Below are 20,923 nucleotides of genomic sequence, written 5' to 3' on the forward strand. Positions count from 1 at the left end.
AATTGACCCTCTCGGACCCTACAAATATTGGCGGTTTCATTTTGATGTAAATGCGATTTGACAGCTTCGCGGTTCCAGGGGTGGGACTTGGGTAGAGGTGTTGCTGCGTTGTCTCTACAACAGAGAATTTCCCATTTAACGAAGACGAGGAAAGATGGTGCGAAAAAAAGAAGATAAGAATCGCTATTCCTACGTGATTCCAACATCCGTGTTAGCGTCCTCACCTGCAGCATGAGCTCACAATCATCGCGGCCGACGAAGATCATCTCCCGGGGGAGGCGGTGGCGCGTCCCCCCGCTGCTCACCAGGAACCAGGAGGTCACACTCATCCCTGCTGCTGTCTGGGGCATAAAGCTACACACACACACACACACACACACACACACACACACACACACACACACATGATGAAGATAAGGTCAGGTTTACTGGGTGGTGACAGTGTTTTGTTTGAGTATAATGAAATAAGGTCATTATGGCCGTAGGATCCATTACAGACGGGGAGACATGCCCCCCCCCCCCCCCGCCCCAAAGTCATGGTGTCAGGGGCTCAAGTTGTCTTAGGGGATCGGATAAACTGCTTCGTTCAAATAACATCAATTCAAGATTGGATCAATATAGTGGTGATTGTGTGCAACTCTGATAGATAAATTATTGATACCACGAAAAACGATCCCATCATATAGTTTATTAATTGTGTACAGCGATGAGAATACTCATCACACTGTATTGAGCATGTATGGAAATATCATTCCTCTGAAATGATATTTCCATACATGACATCCAAGATATGACATTTCCTACGTGTTGTAAACATGTAGGAAATGGGTAGGGAGTATGGCGGCAGCAGCTCATGAGGTAGAGCGGCATGACTGGTAAACGGAAGGTTGCTAGTTTGCTAGTTCAATCCCCGGCTCCTCCTAGCTGAGTGTCGAGGTGTCCCTGAGCAAGACACCTCACCCTGGCTGCTCCCGATGAGCTGGCTGTCGCCCTGTGGGGTTGACTTCTCCGTCGATGTGTGAATGAATGGTTGTAAGTCGCTTGGGATAAAAGTGTCAGCAAAATGCCCTAAATGTAAATGTAGATGTTGTAAACCACTGACCTCTGATCCTTGTAGTCAGAGCGCTGACAGCCCAGAAGCACTAGTCCATCCTGCAAAACAACGGAACAGCAGACAGAAACATCAGTACGGAGACAAGGAGGACTCATTCAAGTCACCGGGAAAACAAGAGAACATCTTTTAAAAAAATGAAAGACGTGAAAATACGACTTGAGCATTTGGTGACATGAGTATGGAAACCGTTGATGGGAGGAGAAAAGGGAGCAGCCAGACGCAGACTGGAGGAGCCGAGGGATAGAGAGTAGACAGAGAGAGAGGGTTCACAGAACACAAGCTTTGTTGTCCTTGCCTCGTTGTTTTGGTTCGTTCTGCGGTTGGTCGAGAGAGCCAAATTGTGTTGGCTGTCTTTTACTGTGATATCCTTCGCTGGTCTGTACCCTGGAATGTATGCTAGGCTACATGCTACATGCGAGCTGGCCACTACATCCTCTGTTTCTTGCTCTCTCTCTCTGTTTCTACCCGCCACGATCATTGCCAGATGCAGAAGCAGGAAGTGATGTAGGAATGTTGGCCCAGCTCCTCAGCGGGACATTTATTTCCCCACCTCCTCCTCCTCCACTCCCCTCTCTCGACCCCTCCCCCATCCTTCTCCTCCTTCAGATGTTCTGGAAAATGAGGTCAAAACTCAGCCACTCTCAGCTTTTTCTCAAATTTCCTGAGCGCAGAAAAGAGGAACAACCTCAACATTGGGCCCCAATCATTGGCAAGCTACCATTTTAGTAGTGAAAGAGATCTCCAGTATAACCTAACCTGACCTCCAGAGGCTTTTGGATGAAGGTGCCTCCTAAATTAATATATGAAACACAAATGGAAAACCTTGAAAGTAAAACCGGAAAATGTATATATTGGCCAGATTAAAGGGATACTTCACCGATTTAGAACTGGCTTTCTGTCATTATAAAATCGCTATTGTAATATATATTAAAAAAATAAAAATTCCCTTCCCGTCTTCTCTTGGCCCAGCTTTCCTGATCAAATTTTCTCCCAAGATGACGTCAAATGACGCGTTTGACGTCATCTTGGGAGAACTTTGCTTGCCTGCTAGAAGGGCAGAGGACTACAAACCACTGGTTCCGCAAATTTGCCCACCAATAAGGAATGAGAGGGGCCGGGAACTCGCGTACGAGATGTAAACACAATGTCCGCCATCTTTCTTCAGAGCTTAACTAGAGAACAAATTTGCAATGTGAAACAGCCAAAATGGATTTTGAAAATCTATTGTTGGATTCTGACATTCGGGGCTATTTGTACGAGCCAGAATACAGCCAGGAAGAATTGACACAAATAGAGGAGGAGGCTGCTGCGGCTGCAGCTGAACAAGCCTTGCCAGACGTCTGAGCATAGAGTAAGGGTTTTTTTTTACTAACACATTGGCTACAATAGTTTTGAGTCCCGGGGAACGTGACAATGTAGTTATCTGAAAGTTGCCGATCTTATTGGAAGAGCATAGGCTACGTTACGTTAGCTTGAAGTCCGTGTAATGCTGTATAGGCTAATCAAGGCATAATATATCTTGCTTTGCTAATGTTGTTCTCTTTTTTTCTTAGACAGTATCGGCTTCCTGTGCTGTCCAGACCATCAGAGCTAATTACCCAGCACAAGATGGGCAGTACCGTGGCTACCAGGAGACAGTAGATGCTCAAGATGAGCTGTGACTATTTTTACTCCAGCAAACGCACCCTCCACATTTTATTTTTGTAAATATTCATATTTTTTCATGAATAAAACTTCAAATTCATGTTGTGATTTGTTTACTAACCCAAATGCTATTATACTTAAGTAGGCCTACTGTATAACACTTATTTCAACTGGGGAGAAAAGGTTGAGTACAAATACTTGATATGCTGAGCTACTGTAAATAGCAAATGTTTTTATGCTGTACAGTAATATACAAATGATGCAGTTGAAAAAACGAGAGCAGAATTATGGGGATATGTTTACATAAAGTTTGCTCGCGCTACCACTCGCACTATTATAATGGGTCCTACCCCCTCCAAACTGAAACAGGTGGGCGTTGCAGCGAGCGCAATGCACTGTGAGAGTTGGAGGATTTCTTACTTTTGAGCCAGAGAGACACTTTCTGCCTTTTCTCAGGCTAAGATGAACCGATTTCAATTATTTTTTGCACATTTATAATACATACATATAATACATACATTACTTCATATAACCTTCATATCTCCACCGGTGAAGTTTTTTTATTTGATCTCTTCAACACAACTCTTACACAACTTCAACATGCTTGCTCACTTTGTCGACACTAATGCTTATCCCAAACAAATGACTTAGTCACATCATGGTCTGTGTGAAGGTCAGCAGCTCGTCCCGTAGAGTTAATTGGTTCCTTTAGCCCATGATTTGAATGCGATGTTGCTGTGGCGTGAGGTCTTGCTTGAGGGTGAGCAGCAAATCCCAAAGAGCTGCTCTGACCAGGATACAACAATATATACAGAATAACGGCTCATATATATATATTTTCAATATCGGTCGAAGCAACTAGATTTTTCCGCCATAATATTGATGGCTGGATGGCTTCTGTTGTATAGTTCTGTTTGTCACAAGTCCACATGATGCGGCGTCCCTAACTGGTAAGGTCTGACAGATTACCCTCTTAGGTATAAATCTTGATTTCACAGTTTCTTCCCATGTCCGAAATCTAGGTTATTTCCTAAACTTCAAAAACTGAGATTGTGCATCAAAGAAACCTTAATGTTTATAGTTGAAGGAAGTCCCTTAAAAGCGCAGGGACTCTGTCATACACAACGCCAAGTTGAATCCATCAGAGTGGGAATTAAAGAGTATTGAGCTAAGCCTTTGCCCCTTGACCTCATACGGGCAAAGTGTGTCCATCCCATAATCTCAGAGGGAAAGGTTTAATGAGGTCTAATCAAGTGCTCACCTCTGATCTCCATTCGCCTTCAGCCAATTCGAATAAGAAACATGCTCTGCACACAGCAACTCTTCAGCTGTTTCATCATTAGCCCTAGTAAGAATTTATAAAGGCTTTGCAAGCAAGCAACATTCAAATTAAACGTTCAAGCAATGAGGCACAGTAGTGTATGCTTTTTGGCTTTCTTTTTCAGGCAGATTTTAATTTTGTGAAATATGAAATAATAACATTAAAGATGAATTGAGTTGAGGCTATTGCTTTTGCGTCATTACAAATGTATTCAAAGCATTCTCCTTTTGAGAAGAGTAGAAGGCCCCGTTAAGGTTGTTACCTAACGGTTTACCAGCCATCGGCACCACCAATTATTACCTGCTGGTTCCTACTGTCTCCCTCATCTGGGAGCTGTCATCATGAGCAGGCTCATTAACTGCTGCATGCCCGCCGCAGAATGCAAGGTTAGACCCAGTGTGGTCGAGTTGAGGGGGTGGAGGGCTGGGTGTGCTGGCTGCCAGCCTGCAACCCGTGTGTGTTTGTGGTTTGTCATTAAAAGGTTGCCCCACTTTCATACATGAAGGATATAATTCACAGACTGGGGATGTTGACGGTGCTTGTATTTTACCTTAAGGCAGCATTAACTCCCACTTTACAGGGCTACACATGTGCAGCTGCCTGCTGGTTTTTATCAAACTGTATGTTAGAGTAATTGAGGGTTCAGAAGTACAGCTCGGTCTGTCATATAATACTGGTCAGGATGGCTGACCAAAAGTTTTTGAGTTCAACACTTCACATCTTCAGTAATTAATTGAAGAGGCAATGCATGTATAGGTCATGTCTGCCCTAACCCTACGTTAGCGTAAGAAAGTATACTCGCACAGTATAATTGGCAATCAATGGCTAAGAAGTTTACTGACACGACAAGAGCTATGTTTCGAGCTAGTTTCTTTCTGCCATGCTGCAACTTCCCTGTTTGGGTTGAAAGGAGAAATAATGACTTCATGGCTCTTGGATGCAAATTCTGAAGAACCACTGCTGAAACTCATTCACTCACTCACACACACGCACACACGCACCGACACACACACACACACACACACACACGCACACACACACACACACACACACCCACACACACACTCACACACACACAGAATTGTGCTAAAATGACTGAGAGCTTTGTGCAAAGAGGATGGCAAGAGAGACAGGGAGAGAAAGGGAGAGACAGAGAGGGAAAGGAAGAGAGAGAGGGAGAGAGAGGGAGATGGACAGAGAAGAAGAAGTATACAAAGTTTCCTGTGTGGGACACAGCAGGCATGAATAGTTTGGAAATCATTCAGTCATTCTTGAATTTTAATCGGGTGAATATTATACTATGAACACAATCTAGTAAGACACAGGACACTGACTCATGAAATGAAATAAATGGGAAACACATGATAGACTGAAAAAGAGGAACATATTCCAGAATTTTGATCAGTATTTCCACATTTATAAAAAAACAAATCCTTTTGTTTTCTTGTTGCAGTTGTTTTATATAATGTACAAAATGATCATGTGAACCGGTGCTGAATAATCAGATTGAACAGCTTTGGCTAATTCCAATTAGATTACTCACAAGATTCTTGCTTCCCATAAAACTGCCCTGTAAGCAGTTTGCTCATTTCAAACATTCAAATCCCTTCCCTCCTCCTTGAACAAGCCAATATCAGCCCTCCTCTGGAAGTGGACAGGAAATGAGGTCATGGTCCATATTTCAACCTAAGATTTTTCCCACTTTGACACGTGGCTGTTCTTCGTGTGCGTGTCTTTGTGTGTTTGTGTGTGTGTTGGTCATTTCCAGATAATACACTAAAACAACAGTCTTGTCTTCCCCTACTCTGGCATCCAAAACCAACACTATTGTCACAACATCACAACATTGTCCTGAGAGAGAGAGAGAGAGAGAGAAAGAAATGGTGACCATACAGACAGACGTGTGGTGTCTGTTGGCTTCTCCTCATACCATCAGCTAACTTATTTTCCAAATGCCTTTATGACAGACAATCTAGCATACAAAGCTACATACAAAGCTAAATTACAGGAAGTTTGCTACTAGAAAGAATCCCAACCTCAGGGAAATTTTAGCCCTACACAGCCCATAAAGTAAATTACAAACACTTGGCCATGTGCCTCCTTTAATACAGCAGCAGCTTTTAAATTACTGGTTATTCAAAGTGAAGGAGAAAATACACATGTCTTCAACAAAATTGCTCTATTGTGAAGCTGTAAAAGTACAAACGATTGAATCTCCACATCCATTGCTAAGGAACACATGTTGATAATGAATGTGTAAGGTGAGCATATCTGAACAAAATAGACGAAAAGTAAGTAAGTTTGTACAGTTTGTATGCTTGTATGTTACTGGCGAGCAGGTGTTGTTACTGAATGGAAGGTGTTGTATGGTATTGTGGAGAGAGTCAACATGTTGGAGGCTATTACATCATGTGATACACTGTATTGTCCGGTAAGACAAGGCCTGCCTTTCATATCACTCAACCTGTTTTACTTATGCACACACAGCTTCCGTGCAGCCTCTTTTAAAGCCTCCAAATTCAAGTGGTGTATTTACCTGATGTTGTATATGTTGTTGTGTTATTTAGGTTGCTGTCAGAGAAAATCAAGAGTTGAATAGAGAGCGATCAGGATTTTCAAACTTAACAACCAAGAAAGTCCCCTCCCTCTGTGTTTCTCCGCCATCGAGAGGTGTTACATTTCACACACCTGTGATTGACAGGCCAGATGGATTCCCCGAACCAATTAGGGCGATGAAATCGAAATTGTCTCCTACAGGCGCAGTCATTCTCACAAAGCATTTGACTCACTGAACCGAGGGATGGCTATGCCATTTCTATTCTATCTACGGCACCCTAACCTCATAGAATGGTACCTGTGGTTTTAACCAATTCAATTCCTAATGAAAACCTGTGACGGTCCCATCCAACAAACGCCGTCTCTGCTCTGCTTCTCTTCTGACCGGCTGAGAGAAGGTTGGTTTACACAGCTTGACTCTTTCACACAAAAGGAGAGGGGTAGTTCAGTTTAAACGTTGTACCAACATTGTTCTCCCTACATGTGTCCAATTTAGCATGAAGGAATGGCCGGCCTCTGGGGGCTGTTTTGAAACACAATGCAGTACAGATCCTCAGGGCTGCTGAGAACATAAAGAGAGCAGACGAGAGACTCAGACACCCATGGGGGCCCCAGGGCAGACAGACAGACAGACTGATCGAGCGAAAGACAGGCAGATTGAGAGACAGACTGATAAGACAGACTCTGGTCCAAAATGACTCTCCTCTCTCTTCTGTCTGCTTCCAGACAGGGGGCAGAAGTCATTGACAGCCCATAGTTTTCTCTCTGAAGCTCTGTCAAAGAACAACAGATGGAGGGCTCAGGGTTTTCTCAAGGGGAGATATCATGCATACAACCTACCTTCTTGGTAGTCTTATCTCGGCATTCAATGAAATAGAGAGTTCTCATTCTATGTTATCATGGAATCACAGCAAAATTACTGATTTAGGATCAAACAGCCCTACTATTTTGTAGCAGAACCATGTTTACCGAGATTTCAGCTCATTTGCCATCAGAAATTGGTTACTGATATAAAGTCTGATTTGTGAGACTAAAAAAAATACCTACAACCCCATAACACTACAATCACATCACATGGGGTGTACAGGAACAGCATGGCTGCTGTGATGTGTGGCTAAAAGTGTGCAACAAAAGCGTTGTGTACACACATATTCACACATACATGTCAACACGCAGAAAGAAAAGACCATATGGTGCTAAAAGGCCTCCAGAGGCATCACATGATCACACACAGACATGCTAACTCTTTAGACAGAAAAAAACCCTCCTTTCTCTGCTCAACTGTTGTTTACCAAGCGGCCCAGCCCCGGGTCTGAAGATACGGACCCACCCCATGCTCAATGACCTCATGATTCCTGTGACCTTAAGACCTACATATTGCACCAATGCTTTCAATCAGTCTTGGCTAATGTCAAGCATGTTCCTCAAAGTGGGATGCATCACATTAGCAGAAGTAAAAGGTTCATGATTATTGGAAGAAAGAAGGGTTTTTTTTCCATCCCCTCGGATGGAAAAAATAAACACAGTTGAAACGATCATGTGACCCACAATGCTGTCTGCCTCATTGGCTGCCGATAAAGTTGCAGAAGATATACAGTAAAATTAGTTGGTAGGGCAGATCCTTCTCTTTAAATAGAATGATTTAAAATTAACATACAATGACCATGACTCATGGCTCCTAATAATAACAGCCAACCCCGGAAAGAGTTCTTCGGCATCCAACATCTACCTTTCCAAACAATAATATCTAGTCTCAATATTAGATAAAAACAATGAGCACTTTCATGTTGAAATCCATAATGACACTGACCCATGCCAAGAGAAGTATGTGCTTTCATATAAAAAAAAGTGATGGTATTCGGTCATTTGGTATTCCTGGATGTATTTTGCACATAGGATGTGCATTGAAAAATAAACCCTTGGAAAATACTATGAGGTAGACGGATGATGTGTTACACCCAGGAAAACAGATGTGAGGGTTATTGGTGGTGTTATTATTTGAGACATCCACTGTGTGTACGTGGCGTGCAGCGAAGGGGTTCGCAGACACACCCATGATGTTCCATTACAAGTGGAAAGTGATCAAATCTATATTGAAATGTTACCCAGAGTGAAATCACTCTCACTTTAGAAGAGTGTGAAGTGATACACATGCTTTTAATGTCTCAGCTCTGGTGCCAGAAGTGAGGCAGCCACTACTCTGTCTATTTTTAACTACAGAGTCCCTGCCACAACAACACTGGCATGCATAGAATATAATAAAATAGAATAAACTAGGATACAATATAACTCAACACAAAATAATATAGTAGAGTAGAATACAGCAGAATACACATTTGGTCTCAAATAGCAGGGCCTGAGCAGTAAGTAGGGTTAAGTCACTTCCTAAACTTCCTATAACACAATGGCCAACAGTCAGGCCGGACAACCTGCGGTCCACACCGACCAGCAGACCAGAGAGCTACTTAAGCACACATCCCTTTTCATATACCCGGCATAGTAGCCACCAGCTATTGCATTAATGTAAAATAGTACCACGAAGAAGGAAATGTGTATAACAGATAGACAGACGTATGGTATTAATTTCAAATCTTTAAAGTATGTCTCCATTGTTGCAGACATACTTGTCTGCTAGTACTTAAATTACACTGAAAGATCTTTGCAAATGCAATGCAAGAGAAAAAGATGACCTAAAAACAGGGTGTGCTGGTTGTCTACCTGCAAGCTGGAACAGCTTCTGCACCTCAATGTGTTATAGGCCTACACCTATTGTTATAAACTGTTATAAACTCTATCATTGGTTACCTTTAAGACATACCACTGTGTAGGTTAGGAAGGGTACACCGAGATGAGAAATATTCTTCATGGTATTTATAAATCACATGTTTATAAGGTGTGACTTACCGACATTTGAAATGTATACTATTATTATCAACTTATTTCTAATATGAACTTCCGTTTAAAACCATTATTTACGCAATAATAATGCAATTAACGATAAACAGGCTGAACCAAACTGGAAAATGCCATGTATTTGACAGGCTAGTAGGCTACTCTTATGTATTATTGATATGCTCGAAATGACAAGCATCTAAGAATAACCTTTGTTCGTGACCAGTTGTAATGCAAGCTTAATAATCCACCTGGCTTTCACCAACATGCTTGATCCGTTTTGAAAGTTGTAAAAGGTGCTAAGCTGATGATAGCTGTATACAACCCAAAACAAAGAACGGATGGGGCGCACGCTACAGAGAAAACAAAGACCACTCAAACACACACGGGGCTCCGGCATCGATTCCACAACGGATCGCGAATCGAGATGAGGGAAACATTTTGGGTTAACCTTCACAAACAACATCCAAATATGTCTGCAACCACATCCATTAACATCTTTAAGGTTTGCAACGAGATCGTCCGCACACCGCGTCCCCTGACCGGCGTTTGTGCTCAGCATCACGCCTCCTACAGCCACAATGTGGACAACTAGACCGGCTCCATGCACACCATGTTACGATGAAGGACGGTAGGAACGATCAATAACCGAGGACAATACACTTAGTCAACCATTTGAAAGGAGAAGTCCCCGTTCACAAAGATGATGGGCTAGTCATGCCGCACACGGCCAAGTGTGCAGCAGCAGCAGCCTCTGAGCGGACCAGCCAGACGGGTGGCCGACTATTTCCTATTTGCATTAATACTACATTGACCTAAAAATCACAAATCCTATGCATTCCGCGTATAATGGGTGAAATAAAAGATTACAGGCAGGCCCGTGATTATGGTGGGGCCATGCATGTATCATCTCAACATTTAACACATTTAATGGGCGGAGAACAGGAAAACGTCCCTAATAAGACGGGTATGAAGTTATCCCCATGGTAAACATTGTGTAATAACCGCAACGTTAGACGAGGCATGGGCGGGTTTTTATTGTGGGTTATTTAAGACAGCATGCGACTTAGCTCACCCGTTTACTCCTCGGTCCCTTGTTATGGAGGCTCTTAAAGCGGTCCTCTCTGTTCCTCTGTCCTGTCCTCTCTGCTCCTCCGTCCTGTCCTCTCTGCTCCTCTATCCTGTCCTCTCTGCTCTCTATCCTGTCTTCTCCTCGGTCCCTTGTTATGGAGGCTCTTAAATCTGTCCTCTCTGCTTCACTGTCCTGTCTTTTCACCCTCTTTTCTCCTAGGTCTCTCGCTCCGGAGCCTCTTAAAGCGGTCCTCTCCGCTCCTCTATCTATCTGTCTTCTCCTCCAGCCTGTATCCCAATGGCCGTGCGCGCGCCGCTGTGCCCGGCCCAGTGAGCACCGTGCGTGCGTCAGTCAGCTCGCGCTCTGCCTGTCGGTTGCTCAGCAATAACGTCGCGTCTCGCGGTAGCGGTTGGTCTGGAGACTGGCCTCCCCCTCCTCCTCTGCGCCTGCGTCTACACTTCCAGCCTCACCGGAACTAGCGAGCCGACCGGGCGCGCGGGCTTCCTGGACCAACCGTCACGTTCCGGGGTGTTGGGTTGCTGCTGCTGACTGTTATTATTTTATTTTTAATAAAAAAAATGGTTTAATTATTGACTTTATGCAAAATTAATATACTTGAACTTAAAACACCATTAAGAGTATGTTGCAAAATACATATTATTTATGTTTTTATCCAATTTAATTCTTATTTGGCATTGATCAAATATTTTACATGCTTTCTGGGCAACTGAATTCGGTAATGTGGTTTTATACAGGATAATATGATTGTTTCAAAACGTCCATGCTCGTCTATCTATAATAATTGCCATGTGCACATTGCAGCAGTAAACTAATCTCGCTTCGTTTGGGTTCGTTGAACGTATACGTCAATTAAAATTAGACCAGACCACACAGAAATATATAAAGAGAGCACTCTTTTCTACTAAACCACATTTGTGAACTACGTAGAAACAGACAAATTTGACGATTTAACAACAACACAATTATTTGAAAATCTTAATTAGTTCATTCCTGTTTTGTCCGACAGAATGAAAACATTCCGTCAGCGAGGAGGCGCTCGTTTTGTGTAAAATGGAAAACAGATGGGCGGAGTTCCAGTATTTAAACTCATATCCTTCTGTGTAGAAATGTTCCGCCCGCAGAAAACAAGGTGGAATTCAAACCAGGGCGCTTCCCGCGAGGAGAGGCGTTGTGACTGGAGGCTGGGGGCAGGGCTTGCTTCTGCCCGATAGAGACCAGCCAACATGGACGATCCGCGGGACGTTCAAATCTTCAGAAGAAATACAACTACTAGATCCTCACTGTCGTCCTGTTCAGCTTTTGCTATGGAGACCAAGAGGAAGAAAATACGACAGAGCACATTCTTTCAGCAGAAGGAGGTAGGCGACCGTATGTAGCAGGTGTCTGTTGACTCGGCTGTCAACATGGGTTATTGATGTGATCTGATGGTGCAAAGGCCAATCATAATGTTACTGCCCTGGAGGCTATTCAAGGTGACCGTCTGAACTGCATGGTTATTTTGGTGTCATTCATTTAAATAACACATATTAACAGTGAACTGTTGGATGGCCCAGATCATTATTAAACCATAAAGTGAACCCCGCCCTCTCTCATGTCCATTCAGTCCATGGACAATACTAAGAGCCACCCGATAAGGGAGGGACGTTCGGCTAGGTTCCTGCATTCATCCAACATCTAAAGGCATTGAAACCTGGACCTTGTTTGCATTTTGAACAGTTAAATAACATTTGAAATGTATACATACATGAATTTTTTGCTCGTTCAACTAAGGTTATTTCATGGCAAAAGGATGAAAAGACGTCGAAGACTTCTGTATAACACTGTTCAGATAGTAGAGGATTAATTTGTTGTAGCTACAGAAGACGAATATCTAAGAAACAGCAGCAAATTAATATGTACATGGACACAGTTTATTATAGGGGATGGGGATCCCCATTCTCTGCCCATGGCTCTGGTTCGCTTATAGCCACATGTAGCCTGCATTACAATAGCATGTATGATGTCCACAGGTTCTCAAATCTCATCGTCCAACATGTGTTCTTGTCTTCTTGTCTTGTCTTTCCATCCATACTATTTCGAGGCCGTTTGTATAATTCTCCCTCATTCGTAATATTCTAATAACATTTTTTAAATCACACAATCTTTCTCTCATTGTTTAAATTCATCAAACTGCCAACCCATCGAACAGATCCCATCTTATTTTCGAATGCTCTCTGTGTTTCTGACTCTGTGGTATAGGTCTCCAATGTCCAGGGCAAGCTGGACTTTGAGCTGCGGATGCGTGACGGGGCCTACAAGCTGCTGCTGGCCTGCAGCAAGAGGGAGCAGGTCCTCAACGTCTCCAAGAGCCTGCTGACCTCCAACGCCCGTGTCCGGGCCTACCTCGCTCAGCTGCAGAAGAAGGAGGCGGAGGAGGAGGGCCTGATGGGAGCCACCAGGAGGTGGGTTAGGAGGGGAACCCGGTCACTAGGCCAGGTCAGGCCAGCCCTAAACCCCTGCTTTCTTCCTAAGGTTATGTATCTGAACAAACTGTAAGCTTAGGATAGGATGTAGTAGTAGTTGAATTACAATTGGCCAAAAAAATAGTAATGGGAGGACATGGAATTTCGGACTAACAAAGGAAACAAAGGAAAGTTCAAATCTAAACAAGATTATGCAAAGAACTGAAACTAATATTTGAGATGCACTCACAAAAGGTTTTGATGTAATGGGAATGTTTTGACTGACAACCTTGTCTGCATTTTCTGGCTAAAAGGGAATACTTTCTTTCAGTCTTGCAGATCCAATTTCAGATAACCGTGTGCCCTGTGCTGGGAAGGTGGCTATTGCTGGTAAGAGTATTATGATATGTCTCCAAATGTTTATGTTATCTGTAAACAAAGCTACGGTAAGAATTATTCTCTGCCTCAGATACAATAGACACTTTTCAGTTCACACTTTGCTTCACCTTTCAGGGCTGCGTATTCCGTTGATGTGGAAAGATTCAGACCACTTCAATAACAGAGGAAGTAGGTTTTTGTTTTAGTTTTTGGTCCTATAGAAATTTATGCTGGCTTTGGATTTCCTCAACAAACCCGAGATCTGGTTATGCTATGGATCGGATCTCTTGTGTTTTCCAGGTTCTCGCCGGGTGGCGGTGTTCTGTGTGATGCAGATCGGTTTCGAGGTGTTCGACACGGAGATGGTGGTGGTCGACCGGTCAGCCACTGACGTCTGCTTCAAGGGAGTCACCATCTTGTCAGTGTCTTTAGCACTTACTTTATTAGAATAATAATATGGATCCAATGTAGTATAAGATTCATATTTATATTCCAGATAGAAGGCACAATAGTCACAATAATTACTTGTTGTTGATGAAGACATGTTGTAGACTTTAATTGCAGGTGTGGCGGTGTTGCTTTATATATTGCTTTATACCTCTATGCATTCTTGAGTGTTTCTACCTTCGGATTTGTAGCTTAATTTCATCAATTGAAAACCATGTGATTATATATTTTTTAGATACTGTATTTTTTTGTAATTGCAGTTATGTTACATTTCAGCAACGAGGCAGTACCCCAGTTTGAACTGAAGGTGGAGCTGTGGAGCTGCGCGGTGGAGGACGACAGCACAATTCTCGCAAACACGCCAAAGAAACTGGCCAAGAAGCTGCGCAGCTCGATGGGAAAGGCTTCTGGGAAAAAATTCTGCCCTCTCCTGGACAGTTCTGACCCTGGCAGCTTCCTACATTCGCATCCAATACCCCCGTAGGTGGAATACCTGCTCCAAATAACTTGTCTCAGACAAGTGGTTATTGTTTAATACAGACAATGCTCTCGACAGTACTAATCCATCCTTTGTGTGTGTGTGTGTGTGTGTGTGTGTGTGTGTGTGTGTGTGTGTGTGTGTGTGTGTCTCAGTGGGACTAAGTACAGCCTGCTGGCCTACACCACCTTGTGTCTGTCTGAGGCAGAGGGCAGTTTCCAGTCCCACTCGCTGGTGGTGCTGCAGGATGGTGAGGACCAAAGCATGAAAGCAGCAGAGAGAAAACACTATACCCAACACTATCACCGGAGCGACTGCTGCTTTGGCACAGATGTTTCAATAAATAATTAAATATTGACTAAACTATTTAAATTATTAAAAGCAGGAGTCATACCCAAGATGCTGCATCCATTGTAGTTTTTCACATGTTTTATGTTTGATAACTTATTTATTATCCAGCTGCTCGTGATATAAACGGTTTGTTGTAGTTTTTCATAATAGATACTGCAATTTGATTCCCTTGAATGCTTTCTGCTAATTGACAAATAATTAGCATATAGTGATGACATTTTTCTAAAGCTATACCACCCACATTCACAGCTGATTGGTCCTCGTGGCTGCCACTCTATGGGAACCTCTGCTGTCGATTGGTTGCTCAGCCTCACTGTATGACACAGGCCACTATGAGTGGATACCTCAACCAACAGGTAAGCTGATTACTAATGGCTTAAGCACACCCAAAAACTGTCAATAGTAAATAGTAAAAAATAAAAGTAACCTCTAAACAAACACATATCAATGAAATTAAAGTGGCACATGATTATATTTTCAATATGTTCTGAAATAACATTTTGTTTTGGTCGTGCCTAATGAAAAATGTATAAGTGATTATCTTTAGGTAATGGTGGTTGGTCTGAGATTGAGCATACTTGAATTCATTTATTTGAACTAAAACAATATAAAGACTATGTTGTTTATTGAAACAAACAAAATGGTACATTTGACCCATTCTGATGTTAAAGTGTTGTTGATTGGGTCCCTTGCAGCAGAGTGTGGAGGGGGTGTTGCGCTGCTGCAGCATGTACTGTGTGCTCAGCGCTGGCTCTCTAGACTGCTACTTCAGCCCGGAGGAAATCACTGCCAAAGTAGAGCCCTCCCAGCAAATAGCCGTCAATAAGGTGAGTGTTAAAGTATTTCACAAGGAACCTCTTATCTTTATCTGTTTTTCCACTGAATTCACATTTTTCCATTTTCCAATATATGTAATCACCTGAACATTATAAGAATGCCTTTTTTTTTATTATCGTCATATTATCCGTTGTATTTAATTAAAACCTTAATTAAACCCTCAAACTAAGATACCCTTCAATAGCGGAAACACCAGAGAACCATTACACAGCTTCTCATTTAGACATGGGTTTTTTATCTTCTCTATTGTGTTAGTTAATTTGGGTTTGGTTTCTGAAATTAGTATTGCCCCCTTTAGATCTCATCAAAGCGCTTATAATGTAATAGGGGAACGGCAAAACTCATTTCAAGTTGTTATTGTTATCAGTAATAGTTCTTTACAAACTTGGACGCCGCCAAAACACATTTCCATAAACAATGATCCGTTTATGAAATAAAATAATAAAATATCAGCAGTGTATTGAAAAACATTTCCTCATCGGGCGTTTGAAAAAGTGAATGCTACAATTCTTATCAACACAGAACACGCGCATCCGTGTGACGGAGAAGGACTCGTCGGGTCGGAGGTCAAACAGTCTGACCATCATCAACCCCTCGCCGGGGGGCTCTGAGTCGGCCCTCTTCACCATGGAGGGCCGGGAGGAGCTGGAGGACTGGGTCGATGCCTTCCACCAACACTTCTACGATCAGAGTGAGTCGCTGTCGGGACCGCGCTCAGTGCCTGGCCTGAGCACCGTTCGTCTGGCTCATTGTTTGTGTATTCATTGGAAGATTAGAGATTGGTAAACAACTGTATACCATAATAACATGACACACTAGCACACATACAAATGCAGTGGTGTGATTGCAGGATTTGTTCAGATAATGATGGCGGGCAAGATGCCATGAAGAGTCTACAGTTGTCCTAATGCTGGTTTGACTTTTCCATTTGCTGTACGAGTGTATTCTATTATCATTATTCTGTAAACATGGCCCCCCTCAGGCGCTACACTAGTGCTGTTTAGCAACAGATAAGTGCTGGGGACGTCTGGCATGGCCCTGCAGAAGGTTCACGTTGTGCGTCTCTCTGCCTCTGTCCCGTGTGGTGGCGTGGGGAGCAGGCGAGTGGCTGCACTGCTGTGACCGGCTGATGGAGATGGAGGTGGAGGCCCCGCCCAAACCAGCACTCTTCCTCACCAAACAGGCAGACTCTGTTTACAACGACCTCAGTGAGTGGGGAACCAGTGGCTCACTGAGCTCAACCAGTGGCTGACTACTGACTGACTGACTAAGTGACTAACAACATTGACGGGGGTTGATTGAACTATTATTGTGTTGTGAAATGCTCTTAGCACTATTTTAATATCCGTGATTTAGTTGTTCAACTGTAATGAAGGGATATGCTTCCCTGTGTTTTTGGCACAGCATTTCAAATTGATCCTAATGAAGTAAATGTTATGCATATGTATTTGGACTCTTTCCAGGTATAAACTCGCCATGCAAGTTTGAGAGCATCACAGACATCATCCACAGCCAGATTGAGAAGTCAGACGGCCACTTTCTCATTGGTCAGGAGGAGGAGGAAAGGGGAGCCCCTAATTGGTCGACCCTATTTGACGGGTCCCGCCCCGTGGTGGTCCAGAAGAACGTCATGTCACCCAGCAAAAGCTCCACCCCCTTTACCAGCCCTGCCGCCGACGGCGGCTCCACCCCCAACAGCACCAAGAAGCGCCGGGCCCCTCCCCCTCCCTCGCCCTGCGACCCCGCGCCCGCTCGCCCGGCCCGCCCCCCCCTCCCCGCCTCCATCCGCCCCGTCCCAGCCCGTCCTCCTCCCTTGGCCCCCAGCAGGGAGAAGGAGAACGCGTTGCAGCGCCCCGCCCCGAGGTCAAAGACGGGACGGCCGTCGCTGGACGCCAAGTTCTCCGCCATCATCCAGCAACTCCAGAGGAGCCACCCCGCCGGGGGGGGAGGGGCCGCGCCCCTGAGTCGGAAGAATGCCCCCCTGGGACACCTCGACGTGCAGCCCCATGGCGCCAGTCACCCCCAGGAGCCCCACGCCCGGGCCCCCGACAGAGACGACCCCCGGTCCGGGCCCCTGACGGCGGACCTGAGGCTGGGCCCCGTGCCGGCCCCAAGGAGCAAAGCGAGGAAGTCTTTCCGGGAGAAGATGAACCCCAAGGGCTGGTGAGGCGGACCGGACCACCGCAGGCTCTGGTCTGGAGCGGGCCGCAGGAGCCCTCCTGTTGATGTATCCAGCACTCTATCATAATTATAATCTGTATAATTATAATTATAGTGGGTTATTATAATCCATTATGCTGCACAGTTTTTACCTACTGTGTGCATTAAATTACAATTTCGATTTTCCTTTTGTCATTTACTGATACTCGTTTCCTGGTATGTCTTTTTAATCACATCTTAACCAGACTAAAATAACTAACTAGTGAAACTAGATTGGTTGGACTAAAAATTGATTGAAATGAACCAATAAAGGGAGAGGCCTTCATTGCACACGGTTGGAGGGCTCGTACGCCAGTAAGCAAATTTTCCACATCAATCCTCTCCCGCACAAATGGAGATGATTAATGTGTCTCATCTCTGCCTCTTGGCACCTCACTGTAGTGCAGCGTTTCCATTCAAATCTGTCTATTAATGGATCGTTTGCTTTGAAACGCTAACGTTACTGTGACTATGTCATTACCTCTGCAAAACGTGTTATTTGTTGCAAATCTGTAATGTGAATTGTCAGCTGATTTTGTTCTTAGTTTTTTTGTAACAATATTCTAGGTAGTGTAGTTGTTGGTGTTTTATAATGTTGACCATGAATTCCAATAACCTTAATGCAACACAAGGCATCTCTATTAGCCAGTATGATGAAAACATCATGTAATACCTTGGAACATTTTGAACCACTCAATATTTCAACCACTTAACTGTCTGCTGCCTGTCATGGCAGATGGCCAAGAGCAGGGGACGTCCTGATTGGCTGAAAAAGGAGAAAAAATGGAGAGCCTAACCGGAGTAAAATATTAAAACCACCTGCTCCCAATCTTGGAAAAAGGAAGACAGAATAGAAGCCTATTTTGAAATCCTCCATGATTAAAACGTTTTGTTTTGGCTTCTTTGAAACGACTAAAATACTGAACGCAAAAAAATGGTTGCAGCTCATTCTAATAACATTAAGCTTTGATTGTTTATTTTCTTATTTTGTAGATTGTTCTCCATTGTAAACACTGACTTTACACAATGGTATAATCAAAATCTATTTCAGAAGACTGTATATCGAGGCTACACACCCCGATGTCAGATATCATTATTGGATGGTGATAAGTACTCCCTTTAACTCCTGTGTTTATTAGTAGATCATAAAGCCGGGGTAATTGCTCGGGTGCCGTTTTCGCTGGATTACCTTTTGTTTTCATGAAAATAGGCATAATAGTTGTACTGCACTTCTTTTTACCATCTTTTCTAATATTGTCATTGTGGGCATTTCAAAAGACGGACTGTAATGTTTTGCTGCAATATCAATAAATGCGCCTTTTTATAGTGGAGATAGAGAGACCCTTGTTGAATATTTATTCCAGTTAATTTAGGATTTACTATGTTTTTGCACTTTTAATTAGGCCTGGTGCCTCTTGATGCATCATGTGCTCAGGGCTCAATTTCCAAGATAATACGCATGAACAGCGGTTACTGAGTAGTCCTTTTTTCATTTGAAAAAGAAATTCCTCAATATATTAAGGAGCACATCATCTATTGAGGCAACAACAGCGTTCTCTTTTGTACCGTCTCTATCCTTAACTGCATCAAGTAATTATAGATTGACATCAGAAAATCATAGCAGCCATGGAGGTAGAGCAGGAGGTACAACCATGAGGCTGTATTTGTTTTCCTAACACGCCATGGCTAAAGCCTCCTTCCCCCACACCCCTCCACCTAGAGCTTTCTAAGAATACCATGTCAGATGTATTAGCCCTCACCCTGTATTAGCATTCAGTGAATTGCTACTAGTGTGCCCTTAAACAAATGTCAGGCCTAGTTAATCCAGAGAGTCGAGTGTGGGACTCAACCTATGAACAAGTCAGAGCTTTGTCCTTGGAGCGTCAACCCCACTTCCAATACAACATTCTTAAATCACATTTCAGCATCAATCACCCCCAGTTAACGATCATGCTAACCAGGCTCACAGCCCAACATGAGAGATGCTCACGGGTCTGATCCGTGGGGCCCTGGCCGGGGTGGGGATGTCCATGCGCGTCGTCATGAGATTTGATTGGAGATTTATGTGCTTGAACCCATCAATTGCCATTTGCGGCTATATTTCTTTATCTTGCCCTCCATTAAAATGTTATTATTCCAGATCTTTGAGTTGGAAGAGGAGGGCTGGCAAGTCTGCCTTATTTTATGCTGAGTTTGTTTGCTGAATATCTTTTTCATGGGGCGGGTTTAAGGGAAGTGGAGGAGGGTAATAAAAGTCAGGGTACAGCTTTTATTGCTGCTCAGCGCGTTCACACACTCAGACTCGCACACATACCGCAATCGAGGTCCATGCGCCGGGAGATTTTTCTACTGCAGCAAATACTAGAGGGTTAGCTGGCCTTTCGCCCAGAAAGGCCCTGCTGTGAAGATTACAGCAGAGCAGATTCTCAGAGCCACATAATGGAATTACAATAATAAATCCCCATTCGCGCTGCGTTTGGTTAGGAACAAAGAACATTGAATAAACAATCTTATTTTTTTTTAACATATTGTCGAAGACAAATTCCAACAGTGAGAAATGTATCTCTCTGATCAATCGGAGCGGTAGACGACATAATATCACCAACCCAGGAACCATGTAGATAGTAAAATATTTTAATTAAATATACAGGAGGTTGTATAATACAAAATGTTTCATTTATTCTCTTTTTTTCCTCACTTGCCAGCTGGGTGATTGGTAAACAGATGGCCATCGTATCAAAAGAACAACACGTTTAGAATGAATGTTAATGAAACGGAGAGGGTGGAATAGAGCACAAACAAAAGATAGACATTATCTTATAGTTCTTCAAATGTAGTGTTGGTTTGAATCTAAACACGTTCACGTGTGACCTTGAACTCAGTATACAAAGACACACAACTACATTGTGCGACCGACTTTTTATACTACCTTTGAGCTATTTACAGAGTATAGCAGTTTATATGAGAACAACCACGCAATAATATCTACAGTGCTATTTACACTGAACGTAAGACAAGAGCGAGTGTGTTGCCATGGTTCTGATCCCCAATGGAGGCTTTGTACAGGGGAGGCTTGCCGGCACGCAGTGGATGCTGGCTTGAGCCTACGCATGATAACATACAGTACGGTTCAGTACTTCATCAGAACTGTGTTTAAGCATTATCTGTAAAA

The 20,923-nt window shown here is 43.4% G+C and overlaps 2 protein-coding genes across 3 annotated transcripts in view; one reads left to right on the plus strand and one right to left on the minus strand.

Moving 5' to 3' along the window:
- The window catches only part of cep170aa (centrosomal protein 170Aa), a 49,889-nt gene extending 39,027 nt beyond the window's left edge, over nt 1–10,862 (minus strand). For both annotated transcript variants that reach the window (XM_079730213.1, XM_079730212.1), the window contains exons 1-3: nt 10,603–10,862; nt 1,103–1,152; nt 225–354 (exon numbers count right to left, since the gene is read on the minus strand). In XM_079730213.1, coding sequence (XP_079586339.1) covers nt 225–350 — 126 coding nt within the window. In that variant the 5' untranslated portion in view covers nt 351–354; nt 1,103–1,152; nt 10,603–10,862. The remainder of the gene's footprint in view (nt 1–224; nt 355–1,102; nt 1,153–10,602) is intronic.
- A 981-nt stretch (nt 10,863–11,843) lies between these two features.
- On the plus strand, nt 11,844–19,026 carry rtkn2 (rhotekin 2; the record flags this gene model as incomplete). The annotated part of the gene is made up of 12 exons (XM_079728840.1): nt 11,844–11,978; nt 12,859–13,061; nt 13,393–13,451; nt 13,575–13,628; nt 13,740–13,857; nt 14,163–14,366; nt 14,520–14,614; nt 14,965–15,071; nt 15,411–15,542; nt 16,075–16,243; nt 16,653–16,760; nt 17,016–19,026. The coding sequence occupies 12 exons, from the start codon at nt 11,844–11,846 to the stop codon at nt 17,717–17,719; spliced, it is 2,088 nt and encodes a 695-aa protein (XP_079584966.1). The 3' UTR covers nt 17,720–19,026.
- Nucleotides 19,027–20,923: the final 1,897 nt, after the last annotated feature.

Source organism: Pollachius pollachius, assembly GCF_949987615.1.
Source record: "Pollachius pollachius genome assembly, chromosome: 2".
In the NCBI taxonomy this organism is placed as follows: Eukaryota; Metazoa; Chordata; class Actinopteri; order Gadiformes; family Gadidae; genus Pollachius; species Pollachius pollachius.